General features: G+C 37.2%; 1 protein-coding gene across 1 annotated transcript; it reads left to right on the forward strand.

Annotated features, from left to right (window-relative positions):
• Positions 1–1545: 1545 nt before the first annotated feature.
• LOC125364047 lies at positions 1546–14801 on the forward strand. The gene is made up of 9 exons (XM_048363460.1): positions 1546–1659; positions 3315–3524; positions 4128–4334; positions 6872–7105; positions 9619–9772; positions 10621–10730; positions 11260–11373; positions 12439–12585; positions 14570–14801. Exons 1-9 carry the CDS (start codon positions 1576–1578, stop codon positions 14702–14704), a joined length of 1395 nt encoding a protein of 464 aa, XP_048219417.1. The 5' UTR covers positions 1546–1575; the 3' UTR covers positions 14705–14801.
• The last annotated feature ends 244 nt before the right edge of the window (positions 14802–15045 follow it).

A 15045-nucleotide genomic window follows, 5' to 3' on the forward strand; every position in this document is an offset into this window, starting at 1 on the left:
GATTTAAGTTGCTGAGAGGCCTCCTTTTTATTATTCTTAAATGGAGTTTTAATTCAACATTTCTATTTGTGAGCAATGTCATCTTGAGCAATGTCATCTCTCTTATCATTCTCCCCATTTCTTCCAATTGCACCTATCTCCTCTTGTTAACTTCCTGATATTCATTTTGTTATACTTCAAATTAAGTGTTCAAAGGCATTATTCCATTGGAATCCTTCCTAGCATACTGTACCTTAGATAATATGTTGTGAACTTTCTGATATCATTTTTTTAAACTGTTAAGTTAGTTGTTTAGAGGCATTACTCCATTGGAATCCTTTCTAGCATATACCATACTTTAGATGATATGTTTGTGTTTATATGCATATGACCTCGTAGGTTTGCATATATATATATACACATTTATAATTTAGCTCTAACTTCCACATACAAAAGAAAACATGTATCTGTTGTCTTTCTGATCTTGATTTGCTTAATTCAATTTTCCCCAGGCTTTTTAATGTCAAATGGCCTGGAATATAGTCATTCAACAATATTTATGGAAGGAATGAAGGTAGAAAAGTGGTATGGAATAAGGAAAGACGACTGTTTTCTAGATTATAGTAGAACACTGAAGCCATTGCTCATCACCAAGAGAGATAATGCGTATAAAGTTTTTTCACAAGTACATTATATTCATATATGTGAGAATGTAAAAATGAATCATTTTGTAATATGTACTGATAAAAACATTTCAACAAGATTACTCCATAAATTATTGGCCATATTATTCAAAGGCAAGATTAATTTAGGTAAGAAAAAGATTTTTCTAGATTAAGAATCCATCATCACAGCTTATAGAAAACTAATGTCATTCTCAGCTACTAGGGAGATAAAGATAGGAGGATCATGGTTTGAGGCCAGCTTGAACAAAAGTTAGCAAGACCTCATTCTAAACAAACCAGGAATGGTGGAATTTACCTGTTACCTCAGCTATTATGGAGCCAGAGGTGTGAAGATAACGATTCAAGGCTGTATGGGACAAAAGCACATGACTGAAAACAAAGCGAAAGAAGTGAATCTGTGGCTCAAGTGGTAGAGTGAGGCCCTGAGTTTAATCACTAATATCGCCAATGAAACAAAAGCATCCTATAGCCTTTGTTCCAGTGATTTCGAGCAGGTTCTTTACCTTTCTTTGGCTCAGTTTCCTGATTTTTAAAATAGCACCTGACAAGATTTCTGTAAGAATGATGTCACATCATGTTTGTGAATTACTTAACACAGTGTCTGACGCATAAGGAAAGAAGGAAGTAATATGGGCTGTGATTGTTATTATCTGTGTACATGTCATGGGCAAATGATGGGGACCAAAACAAGTATTTTATTGATCTCTTGTTTTGCAATTCTATCAGGGGTTTTCTCTGGAACCAGGATTATAATTTGAGAGGTAGCTTCCTTATTTCCTTAGGCTGTCATTTGTATATAAATGTTCTCTTGCTTAAGAATTGTCATTCTCTCTTAGAGACAACCCAGTTGGGTAAAGCTGTTATTTATTTTTCTTTTCTTTCTCAGTAAATTGCTTGATCCTTTCTGCCCATGGACAACTCAGCATTTGAAATGCATGAAGATGGACCACACAAAGCTTTGTCTATTGGGAAGATGAGCACCATCTCCAGAATGGTAAGATGGGGATTTACATCCTAGGACAGGTGCTCCCCAAATCCTTATGCAGATATCAGGAAAGAATTGGTGTTTAGATAAGCTGTCCCAGGAGACCCTCAGCTCTTGCTCTGAGTATTTTTTGCTCTGTCTTCTCTCATATATCTTCAATTCACATATTCTGTAGTTCTTTAATAGCCTAATTTTCTTTTAATTGTGACTGAGAGTATTAATGAATGCTTTAGGCTAATGGTTATTATCACCAGGTTTAAAAAGCATACCTCTCAATTCAGATCTTAGACGCATATCCATAGCTATTAGACAAGTTAAAGGTGGAGATTATTTATTGTTTTATTTCAGCTAGGTCTTCCTTCCTTCCTTCTTTCCTTTTTGGTGCCAGTTCTGGTGCTTGAATTCAAGGCTTGTGTACTGTCCCTTAATCTTTTTGTTCAAGGCTAGTGCCTTGCACTTTAGCCACAACAGCTCTACTGATTTTTTTTTTTCTTTTGGTGGTATTTAATTGGAGATAAGAATCTAATGGGCTTTTCTGCCTGGACTGGCTTTGAACTTTTATCTCCAGATCTCACCCTCTTGATTAGTTAGGCTTATAGGCATGAGCCATCAATTCCTGGTTCAGCTCATTTGTGTGTGTGTATATGTGTGTGTGTGCATGTGTGTGCACGTGCATGTGTGCCCATGTGTACATGCACACATGCTGGTCCATCTTTAGGCTTGAACTTAAGGCCTGAGCACTGTTCCTGAGCTTTTGTATTCACTGGCCCATGCCTGTAATCCTAGCTAATCAGGAGGCTGAGATGTGAGGCTTGTGGTTCAAAGCCAGCCTGAACAGGAAAATCCATGAGATGCTTATCTCCAGTTAACTACTAAAAATCTGGAAATGGAGTCAGCTAGTTTTTTTCTTTTAAAAAAATAACCTGTCTTTGAGATGTTTTATTTCTCTATCAACTTGAGGAGTTACAATAACAATTTGCTCTATCATGTATTTAAAAAGATCCAGGCAAAGTTAAGGATGGAATTCATTAGTCATGATATACATACATGTACATGGTGTACTGGAATTAACATTTAGAAATGAATTGCATAACAAGTACTACTTGTGAAACTTGCTTAAATGGTATATATGAATATAACTTGCTTAAATGGTATATGTATGGGCATTTATACATGTACATTTTTCTAGATTACTATGGGGAATGTACTTCTTAACATGAATTTACAAGAAGTTTGAGAAAGATTGATGAAGGCCAGTGATTAAGGGAGAAATATTAATGGCTATTAAAGCAATATGCTCTGAGATATCCGAAGTTACATGTTATACTGTTTTTTTTTTTTTTTTTTTACTTCTTAAAATTCTAGATGTTAGTTTTGTGATGTATGTAAATGTAAACTTTTTGTTGAGGGCACTGGACCATATTAATTATAATTCTCATGATTCTTGAAGTGATTTTCAGTGGTAGCACTATAATTTAGTGGAAGCAGCAGGGAATCAGGAGGACTTGTTTTCAGACCCATAATTACCGACAACAGTGTGATGTTTCCCAGTCATTGCTCATATCTGAGCCTCATCAGGAATATGAGACACAGAGAAATTGAGAAAGCATTCAATATTTCTAATGCATCATGAACAAGAATAATGACTTCCTAATTTCTTATAGGAAAAGGAGAAGCAGTGGTCACTGATGAGCATTTTTCTGCTGTGTCTCTTGGCCTGTGTCATCACCACAGCACTTGGAGTCCTGATTCTCTCCTTGGTTTATGTTAACAACTCTCAGCCTCAATCCTGGCTTCCTCAAACCACAGCTCCAAAAGTACAGAAGGTGGTTGATCCAAAATTCCAGTTTCTTAATCATTTACCTAAATCCAAGGTATGAAGCCTCTATACAACAGTAAATAAATCGTGGTTACAAAAGTACATTTCTACCAAATTATTAAGCATTGTTGTATTGGAAGGACCCACAGGATGAAATGAGGCGAGGGAGGAGGGGAGAATTGGGTTGATGTTTGTTGCAGGCAAAAATTTCCAGTAGATATCACTATGTGCCTCTAGCTGGAGAAGAGAATTACAGTGACAAATGAAATCCCTCTCTTCTCTTGCCAAGCTAGCTAGCTATTAAAAAAACCTATCAGGGTTTAGAATGTTAGCACGGCCTGTATAGCACTGTATGTATCATTACTGTCATTTTTTGAGTGTGTGTTTTGTTTTTTTTTTGGTACTGGGGATTGAACCCAGGACGTTGCACTTGCTAGGCAAGCGCTTTGCCACTGAGCTACATCCCAGCCCATTACTGTCATTTTTGTACTCTTGGTAAAGTCTTATTCCTTGCCTTTTTGACACTTGACAAATTGACCTCACTACCACTGGCAATTCTGTTTTTGCTTCATCCTTATTCTGTGGGTCATGCCCCCTATGCTGATGGCCTTCATGCTGATGACTGGCTTGTTCACGCGTTGTTGTTGGTTTTTTTTAGGTGTTTGAATTCTCTGGTGGTGAAATCCAGTGGGCACGCTATAGGAACAATATCAAAGACTATCTTAGTGAAGAAGAGGAGGCCTTTGGCACCAGCTTGAACAGTCAGAGATCACAGATAACGCTGGGGACCCTGAGAATAAAAAGCAAAGGCCTCCGGGCCCCTCACTGGCACTTCAATGCTAATGAACATGGCTACCTAGCACAGGTATGACAAGTTTGCACATACTCTGCTCTTAAGCATCTACCTTGTGTATCCTCAGGGTATTATTTTAGTTGCTATAAAACTTACTTAACTGATAGACAAACACCCAGGCTTTCAATTAGATTCAGTTAGATAAGTTGGCAGTGCCTTCAAGCAGTAGCTTTTCTTTTGTTATCACTTTGAATTTTTCACTATGAAGTCATTCTTTTTACATGCTACCATTAAAAAGATCACTGTTTAGTTATCTGTTCCAAATCTAAAACTGGAAGCTCTGAGTTAATGATCAAAGAAATAATCAGCTTTCCTGTTAGGAAATAAGCAGCAAGCCTTGTGTGTGGCTGAGTCAAATGAAATCAACACACCTTGAGGAGAAATTAATGTACTAGTTGAGTTCAAGATAATTCAAAGCAAATATTTATAGAACTTCTTCTATATGCCAGACAGTGGAGAAGCGGTGATGACAAAGACCTCCCAGAACGTTTGTAGGTCACTATTACCATGTTGGTCTAGTTTACCTTTACCACATGCAGCCAGTTTTTGGTGCAGTTTTTTGTTAGTGATAATTAAAAATGGGGCTGGGATGTAGCTTAGTGGCAAAGTGCTTGCCTGTCAAGCACGTTCCAAAAATAAAAAAATAAAAATAAAAAAGATAATTAAATACTTTTTATATTTGGATAGTTCATTATGCTTTTGGAATTTATAACAAGAGGAGAGATTGGAGTTTGATCTATAATAAGACCAAGCCCTTCTTATTTTCCATAAAGGCTTATGTCGATAAAATGACATAGTCCATGTTTTCAGACTTCTTGCCTTTTCCATATATACAAAATATATAAAGGAGAATAACCTCTGGAAGACTAATTTTCATGTTGTTGACTGAGCAATGCTAGGGTAGTAAGAGAAAGGAAAGGCAGCCAAGTAGACTTTCCTCAAAGGAGAGCCCTAAACAAATTCCACACTAGGACAATTGCACTGAAGCACATGCTACTAGATACTGGGTTCTGGGATTGTAGCCCAGCCTGGGAAGGTAGTTCTGGAAATTCAGGAAAAGCTTACAACATGAGTTTCTAAATTCAGATTAATGGAGTTGAATATTCTCTTCACCCCCAAGAAATTATGAGATCATTAGCTCTTTTGGGGGGCATGGCAGGCAGTTATGGGTCTTGAACTCAGGGCCTGGGCACTGTCCCTGAGGTTTTATGCTCAAAGTTAATGCTCTTCTGAGCCACGGTACCATTTCTGGTTTTCTGATGGTTAATTGGAAATAAAAATCTCATGGACTTTCCTTTCTGGGCAGGCTTTGAACTATGATTCTCAGATCTCAGTGTCCTGAGCAGGAAGGAATTATATGTGTGAAACACTGGTGCCTGGTGAGATCATCAACTCATGAACAGCTTAAGGATCTAAGGGAAAAGATTGCTCATATTATTGTGGAGAAAGAATGGGAGAAGGAGAGGGAAAGAGGGATTGAAAGAGAGAGAGAGATGAAGAAGGAAGAGGAGGAGGAGGAGGATGAAGGACAAAGGACAATCAGGGGAAAGGAAAGAAGGAGGGAGAGAAATAATGTGCTTGGCCTGGAAGACACCATGCTGTCTGTGCTGTGTGCCTGGAGTCTATGATGCCTGGACTGCAATATAAATATTTCTGCAGTTTTTTCCTGTATAGATGAAGACAGAGTTCTGTAGAGTTCACCTTTCTCTTGTATTCATAATATCTCTTCATCTAAGTTACACGTTGTCTGTGTAAGTAGAGCAAAGGCTTCCTTTTCATTCTGTACCTTACAGTGAGTAGAGATTGAAAGAAAATAGAGACTTTCATATCAGCAGAATCAAAGTATGATGAAATATAATAAAAAAGTATAGACTTTGGTGCCAGGCTTCTTAGATCCAGATCTTAAGCTTTACCATTGAACAGTTGAGTAACCTTGGGAAAATGTTACATTCCTCCCAAACTTCATGTTCTTCTCTGTAAAATGGGATAACAGCACTACTAATTTTCATGTGTTTGACATAAGGAATAACTGAATATAGTCAAGTGCTTTGATACGCACCTGTCAGAGTCAAAGCACTAAGACTGAGCTGATACTGTTATTAAGATTATATTATCTGAAAAATATATGCACATCTGAATGTGAGCATGAGCACATCTTACAGATGTTGTTTCCCTCTCTTCAAATTCTAAAACCTGGCATCCCAATGGGGACAGTATTGCCCCTAGGGAGGATGGAAGATTTGGCAAACGATTTTACTCTTTTTTATATAAAGGTGATTATTTATATAAAGGTGATTATATATATATATATATATACACACATACATATATATATACATATACACAGAGAGGATAGTGATCTACTATATATGTACATATATCTATATGTATATATAGATAGATATATATGCATATACCTATGGTATTAAACTTTCATAGGGTGGTGATAGGAAAACAAGTTTGAAAGCAAAGCTTAGAAGAAAGGTAATAACAGATTGAAAAATGTTGCTCTGCATGAAGTAAGGTCTGCTTTTCTGTTTGTGCTTCAGGGAACAGCATGGATTGGGGTGATTGATGATGGTGGTGAAGTAGCTACCACCTACAATGTCACAGCTGGCCAAGTGATCTTCTTCCCTAAAAACACATTACACTGGATAAAAAATGTGGGTAATGAAGACTGCTTTTTCTTGCTCTTCTTCTCAACACACGATGAACTTCAGACTCTGGACGTTGATGACGTATTCTTTTCTGTGCCTGAAGACATTGCTTCCAGGTCACTTAAGGTATGTGCCATTTCTGAAAGCACCTCTCACCATGAAGTATTCATTACAGAGGCACAAAGATAGCATAAGTAGTTGTGCTTTTACGCAGCAATCCACCAGATTCAGAAGTTGGCTAATAGTTACAGTCATTTAAATCATAGCCTAAAAGAGTATCTTGTGTTTATACTACAGAAAAAAGTGTTTAAATTTGGTTGCTTTTTATTTTCCTTCATGTAGGTCTTCCATAGGAAATTATAATGTATTGGCAGAAAGGTTATGATATAGTCAATGGAAAATTGCTATAATTTATTATATCCTTGTGGAGTCATAAACTCTTCAGAAAATCATTTTGTATGAAGTTTGCTACATGTAATAGATCATATTTTCTCTTCATTTATGTATTATACAATGAATAATTTATATTTTACAACTAAAAATATAATGATTATCATAAAATGTTGAATTTATTTTCTGAACTCATTTAGTTGTGCTGATTAAGATGATCATTTGTATAATATGCTTACTTCAAGTCCAAATAAAGAATAAAATATTCAGGGGAGGAAAACAACAAAAGATGTATATTCTGGTTCTCAGTTCAACTTCACTTACTCTTGTCAAAATGTAATTTTGTATTTGTGAAGTTTCTTGGATGTAAATAGCTTATAACATGGCAATGAGATTACTTCAAGTTGGAATTCACAAACACAGGGTATACAGACTTTCCCCAAATACAGAAAATAGCTGAAATGGTTAAGTTCACTTTTTGATGAGAGAAAATATATAGGAAGATACAAACTCATAGCTAATGAATAGCATTAGAATAAGGACATTCTAAATGTCTGATAGGACTAAAAGTTATGTTTCAAAAAAATACTATGAAAATGAATATTGAAAAACAAATACTAGAAAAACCTATGTATGGATGATATTTTACTTTGTATTTTACTTGGTTGACTCAATACAATTACCTAATTATTTTATTATCTGTTTGGCACCATTTTAAAGCAAGTTAGTTCTACATGGCAGATGTTGTGAACTTTACCTCCTGCCTAAGCTTGCAACAACTTGTGTTACTAGAGAAAGGAGAGACTGTAAGGAAGATCCCTAACAGTAGAGAATGGAGGAAATCCTCTCCTCAGCTTCCCAATTTTCCAAATCAGAGGATCATGAGATCCACAATAAAAACCATCTTGAGGGTTCCTACTAAAATGGAAACTCACAAAGAAGTTAATGGGACTTAATTAGCAAAGCAGGGTAAAGTAGAGAGAAAAGGGAAAGGGGAGCGATTCCTGCCTGATGCACAGCAGGAAGAGATAACAAGGATCCTGAAATCATGTTTGCTTAATCTCATGAAACAGGTCCCATACGTTTCCTAAAGAAGCAGTACTTAAATTTTTTTTTTTTTTTTTTTTTGCCAGTCCTGGGGCTTGGACTCAGGGCCTGAGCACTGTCCCTGGCTTCTTTTTTCTCAAGGCTAGCACTCTGCCACTTGAGCCACAGTGCCACTTCTGGCCATTTTCTGTATATGTGGTGCTAGGGGAATCGAACCCAGGGCCTCATGCATATGAGGCAGGCACTCTTGCCACTAGGCCATATCCCCAGCCCAGTACTTAAATTTTTAAAAATACATTTTTACTAATTAATGGATGACCATGTCTTGATATATTATTAATCTATCATATAATGCTTAATTTAAACATATCCCCTGAGTTATCAGTTCTTTATGGCAAAAACTTCTAAAATAATTTCTTCTAGCTTCCTAACATGTACAGTACATAATTGTCAATGGTCACCTACTGTGCAAAAGCATGAAGAGGCTTTCTGTGTTGATCAGCCTGTAAGTTAGATCTTAGAATCACTGCTTTTGATCTCTCCAAGTATCTCTGGGGACACCTGATAATGCTGGCTGCAGAGCGAGGTACGGCTGCTGACAGTGCAAATGGGGCAGAACTGCTGCTGGTCCATGATTGCCACTGGAACAATTCTATGATTATATTTAGGAATCTCTTCAGGAAGCTTTCAATATTACTGTACTTGTAGTGGATCCTAGTGGTCTAGAGAAATATTCTACCACAGTGAATATGGTAAGCATGGGAAGTAATATATGTTTGTGCTAGTGTTTGTACATTTAAGCTGGATGTCTATAATCCTAGCTACTCAGGAAGCTGAGATCTGAAGACTGTGATTCAAAGCCAATCAGGGCAGTAAGTCTGAGAAACTCTTATCTCCAAATAATCACAGAAAAAAACTGAAAGGGGAGCTGTGACTCAAGTGATAGAGTGCTAGTCTTGAGCAAAAGTAGTTCAGGGATAGCACCAGAGTTCAAGACCCAGGACTGAAATAAAAGAAAGATCCATTTAAAATCAAAATGGATTGAAAAGTTTGAGGATTTTCATGTCACAAGCCTAAGGGGAAACTGGTTAGCTTTTCTGGTTAGCCTGGGCGTCACTGATGGTTATGCTACTCGCCTTTCTACTGTTCACATGTGTAGAATGTTTTGTTAAATGTCTTATGTGGTTTTGTGTGTGTTCCAGCCTGAAGGTGGAATTGCTTTCATTAGAAAATTCCACAAGCAAACAGAAGATCAAGGGGTCAATCTTCCTCCCAACTTGGCAGAACTGGTTACAAATGTTAGTTACGGACAATCTCCTGATAGCCTTGTGTGGAGATACTTTTTTGACCTTAAAGGTATGGTATGTTTTTCAGCGTAGAGTATATGCATACATACACACATACACATATATGCACATACATATACATATATCTGCATATATATAGTTTGGATTGACAGATTTTTTTATGATGGACCATAGGCATGAAAAATTTAAGAAAAACCATAGTTCTCAGCAGAAAAGGTGATATGAGAGGAGTGAAGGAAGAACAAAGAAGGTGACAAAGGGATTCAAAGTGTTGTGGATGTGTATTGGTACTGAGAGATGCTGCCAGAGAAAGTTGATGAGAGGGGAAAGACCCAATCATTGCAGGGTTTAGAAACCATGTCGCTTTTAATACTATACCTTAATGGGAGGGAGGGGGAACTAATTAGTTGTGAAAAAGAGAGACAAGTAAAGATCTTTTGCTTTTTCAAGTGAAGATCACTGCGCCTGAATTATAGAGAAAAGAAAGAAGTGGCTGGTAGAGGCAGAGAGTACTCTCACAGTCTACGACCTCAGGAAGGACAGTGGCAGTTGGGAGAGGGAGAGAATTGCTGTGAAGCAAATGTAGACAGAGCTTGATAGCTGACTGACTTGAAGGATGAGGTATAGAATGACTGCATATTTTCTAACCATTTTCCATGAGTCGAACAGAGTATCCTAAAGGGGGACATTCTGTATTAGAAAAGAGAGCTTGAAAGGTAGAATAGACTCTTAGCTGTCTCAGGTTAATATTGTGGGAGCCGGTATGATCCCATGCTACCAATTCCCACTATGTAGTTTTCTGTGAAGAGGAAAGCTGTTCACTTCACTGGCACTCTTTCCTGAAGTAGTTTTGAAATATGAGGTCTTATTTTGGTTTTTAAATTTCATCTGATTCAGGTTCAAAAGAATATCAGTTTCCAGGAGGAGTAGTACAGCAGGCACAATATTGGAAAAATGGAAGTGAATTAAATAACAATGAAAAAATTTTCAGTGAATTTCTACATCAGGTAATTGAAAAGATCCTTTTGATGAGCATTTAGAGATGATGAGCTTCAGATCTGATTTAGGCTTCTTTTGGATAAAGGAAAAGGAAAAGTCTAGTCAAACATTGGTTGGTCTGTACCAATGCTGTTAATCTGTGGATTTAGTAACTTAGCTTCTTTGGCATGGATAGTCATTGATGCTTACCTTTTCTTTTGTTTTCTGTGTTCAACTGGCTATATTACATAATGTGGCATCAGATTCTGTGGGTTCAAATTTTATTTCTGCTACTTCTTAGTTGTGTGACCCTAGGTAAATTCCATAACCAACCTTATTAATTTAATTCCATCACTAAAATGGGGAGAATAATACTACCAACCTGTAAGGAATAAATTTTTAATAAAGATTCAGAATGTTGTAGGTTATAGCTGATAAGTATTAGTTATTACCATGACTGTGAATTATTAAGTTGCAAAGTTGAATGTTAATGTTAATTATTTTAATATTAAGTCAGAATTGCGAAATTACTGGATTTCTTTTTACTTTTTTTTGAAGCATCAAAATGCCCTCGCCTTGAGTACACTCAGAATTTATAACAATGGATTACGTCAGCCACATTTTCATTTTAATGCAAATGAAATGGGATATGTATTAAGTGGATGTGGAAAGGTAATTTCTCAACAAACATTTGGTCTTTCCTTAATGCAGAAGAAAAGCAAATGAAGGTTTCTTCATTTTAGTTGAGTTATTAGTAACATAAAATTGATAGCTTTCTGGGAACAGTTTATTCAGAGGAGACTATGCAGAGATGTGACAGATTCCAGATGTGCATGAGAAGATGCTCAGAACACTTCAGAAGTAGTGAATATTTGTGATATGATAGAGGATCTGGAACACAGACTTAGGTTTTCAGAGCTTTGCAGTGCAAAGTAGAGGTGGGCTTATGTGAAATAATGGCTGGGTGAATAGGGAGGTGTAGCTGGGAAGGTGTATCATCAGTATGATGACATGTATCGTAGCTTATCGGGATACCTATGCTGTTATTTGTTATTCTGGTGAAATTATTACCATCTCTTAAGGGAACTTGGTTTGGACAGTCACTTACATGATAAGCTAGCTTGTGTAGTTGCTATATTGATTTATTGTGCTTATTCTAGACTGTCTTGGGGTTCCCTGGGGGGAACGCTAAGGTAGTATGCAGAGATAGAAAAGGCTTTCCTGGCCTATACTTGGAAGAAAACACCAAAGCCAGTTGAAATTCTGCCATGTCATTCAGAGTCTTGTTCTACGTTTTTAGAAGTGACAGTTTTGGTAAATTAGAGAAGGGCATAACAGTCCTTCACAGATTACATTTTAAAGATCAGACTGTTTTTGTAGTCCTTTTGTGCATCTGTGTGCATGAAAGTAGTAAAACACTGAACTGTGAATCTTTTCCCTGATGTATATGGAACACAACCTTCCACTAGAATGTAGTGATTGATACCTTTTTTTCTGTGGAGTTCGGAGTATTGGGCTCAATAATATACTTTGAAAAAACATTTGCTAACTACAGCATTTTTAGTTTTGTGGGGCCCTGTCTCTGACACAGATTTTATATGAAAGATAGCCTTCATTTTCTACTCTTTCCCTCCCCATATAATCACATGCTTTCAGGCTTCTCTTCTTCACAATTAATACTTATTCTTAATGAATGTGTCACTTTATGTTATTAATTCAAACATAATTCCCCCTTAGGTGGGCATAGTTAATACAGAGAGTACCATGGAGTTTAACATCCATACTGGAGATGTGTTATTTTTCCCCACTGGAGCTCAGCATTATATTAAGAACACGTGTGATGAGGATTTGCTCTTTGTGCTTGCCTTCAGTACTGGAGATCAGGTAACAATAAGCCAGTTTAAGAGACATTATTGAGTGTCAGTGATCTTCAAATATTTGCTAAAGCCATGTGTCTGGACCAGTGAGGGTTCTCATTACATGAGTGTTAAATGAAGGATTGAATGAATGAGTTGTAAGTAATAATGTGTAAAATTTTATCAAGTAATCTCTCCATTTGGTTTAGATGGGTCCATTTATAGCATTTTCCTATTCATATTTTCTCTTAATCTTCAAATTCTGAACAAAAATCAGTATGTTGGGAATCCATGAAGTTATTTTAGTTACTAGTAAAACAGATATTAGAGAATGTTACTAATATCTGGAGTAAGTGGCTTTCCTAATATAAATTGTATACCTTATGGCATAAAGTAACAGAATATATGCTCTTCTGAAGGTTTATCAGCTCCCTAATGGACAGGAGAAGGTGGAGAGGGAAGGAAAAGAGGAGAAGGAAGGAAAGATAGGATTTCTTTTTCATGTTAAAAAAAACAACAACAAACACTTTGGGCCAGTGGCATGGGCTGCTCACCTGTAAACCTAGCTACTCAGGAAACTAAGATCTTAGGATCCCAGTCCAAAGCCAGCCAAACCCCAGGGTCAGCACCAAAACAAAACACCCCCCTCCGCCCCGCCCAACTTTGGGCTAATGGGTACCGCATTGCTTTCATTCCTTATGCAAAATCTGTGTATGATTTTTTTTTTTTTGCCAGTCCTGGGGCTTGAACTCTAGGCCTGGGTACTATTACTGAGCCTTTTTTTGCTCAAGGCTAGTGCTCTATCACTTGAGTCACAGTGCCACTTCCAATTTTCTGGTGGTTAATTAGAGATAGGAGTCTCATGGACTTTCCTGCCCAAACTGGCTTTGGACCGTGATCCTCTAATCTCAGCCTCCTGAGTAGCTAGGATTACAGGCCTGAGCTGCCAGCGCCTGTTCACTTCTGGCTTTTGTGAGTAGTTTATTGGAGATAAGAGTCTTACAGACTTTGCTGCCAGGCTGGCTTTGAACTGTGATCCTCAGATCTCAGCCTCTTGAGTAGCTAGGATTACATTTGTGAGCCACTGGCACCCGCCTAACGTATGACTATCTATATCTATAAAATAGAAATAAAATATCATTGTATTAAGTAATTGTTTTGACTTTAAAAGCTTATCCCATGATTTACTGATTAGGTAGAATTATGGGAACAGATAATGGAATTTTGGTATTTAGAAATCCTTAGGACTAGGATTCCTACTGACATAGTAAAGATTATTAATTTACTTTTATTTTAGTTTAAAAATTTTTAAGTAGTTTTACCAAGAGGTTATAATTCTTTAAGTTGGGTTATGAGTACAGTTCATCTTGATGGCATGGATTTTAATAATCTGTTTAGGCATCCCCAGGGCAATTCTAGTGACAGATATACATTTCTCCTGGCTGATCTTACCAGATTTCTGGGGATGATTGCAGAATTAGCCATGCAGTATCTCCAGCAAGACCTCTACCCCAAAGTGGGCTAGGTTCCTGCTAGATGCGCCTCCTTTCCAGCACGACATCCCACCGTTTTTGAAGGAGATTAGAAAATTCCAGCCATTGTTTTCCTAACTCTCAAAACTCTCCAGGGCAGAAAGAGATGGAATCAAAAGCTGGCAGTAGACTTGATTGGAGAATTCCAGGGACCCCTACTTTTGGTGGGCATTATACTGCACTGCCACTGCACTGGCCCTGTTCTCTACAGCCACTGGAAGAACAAATCAGAATGCGAAATACAACCCAAAATACAAGATACATACAACAGTTTGTGGGAAAATAAGTGAAATTCAGAATCACAAGTGAGAGTTTTGAAAGTTAGTAAGGAAAGATAGCTGAAAAGATGGGTTCTCTAGGGCAAGGATACACTGTTACCCAGAGTGAGCATGTGAAGGCGTCCATAGTCAGTGAGCCAAGTACAAGGAAGTAATTAATGCAATGCCTTGTCTCTGACATGTCTTTGGATTTCATTGTCAGCTGCAAACTCTTGACATGGATGATTATCTCCAAGCCACTGCAGACCACATCTTAGCCCAGCTTTTCTTCAGGAAGCAAAGTGAATTTAAGAAGATTCCCAAGTTCAAGGATGACCAGGCAATCAACCTGCCTTAGAGTTACTGATGAGTTCATATTCATTCTTCTTCATTGCTTGTTTTGGTTAAAGAAGGACCACTGGCTAATGAACTGGGGGATTCTATTAAAAGCATCCCTGGGGCCTCATTTAGTTGATAGTGATTACAGACAGTTCACACTCAGGGAACATGTCAAAATATAGATGTGTGGGGAAGAACTGACAAATTACATGTATGTATTTTTTAATGGATTGAGTATTTTTATATTTATTGCTATTTTCCTGTTGTTATTACACATTTATCATGATAAAAATGTAAATAAATTGTCCTTTGCCCATACACTAGATATGGTTGGTCTTTAATGCTTTTATTTATTTATTT

The sequence above is a fragment of the Perognathus longimembris genome, chromosome 15 (assembly GCF_023159225.1).
Source record: "Perognathus longimembris pacificus isolate PPM17 chromosome 15, ASM2315922v1, whole genome shotgun sequence".
Lineage (NCBI taxonomy): Eukaryota > Metazoa > Chordata > Mammalia > Rodentia > Heteromyidae > Perognathus > Perognathus longimembris.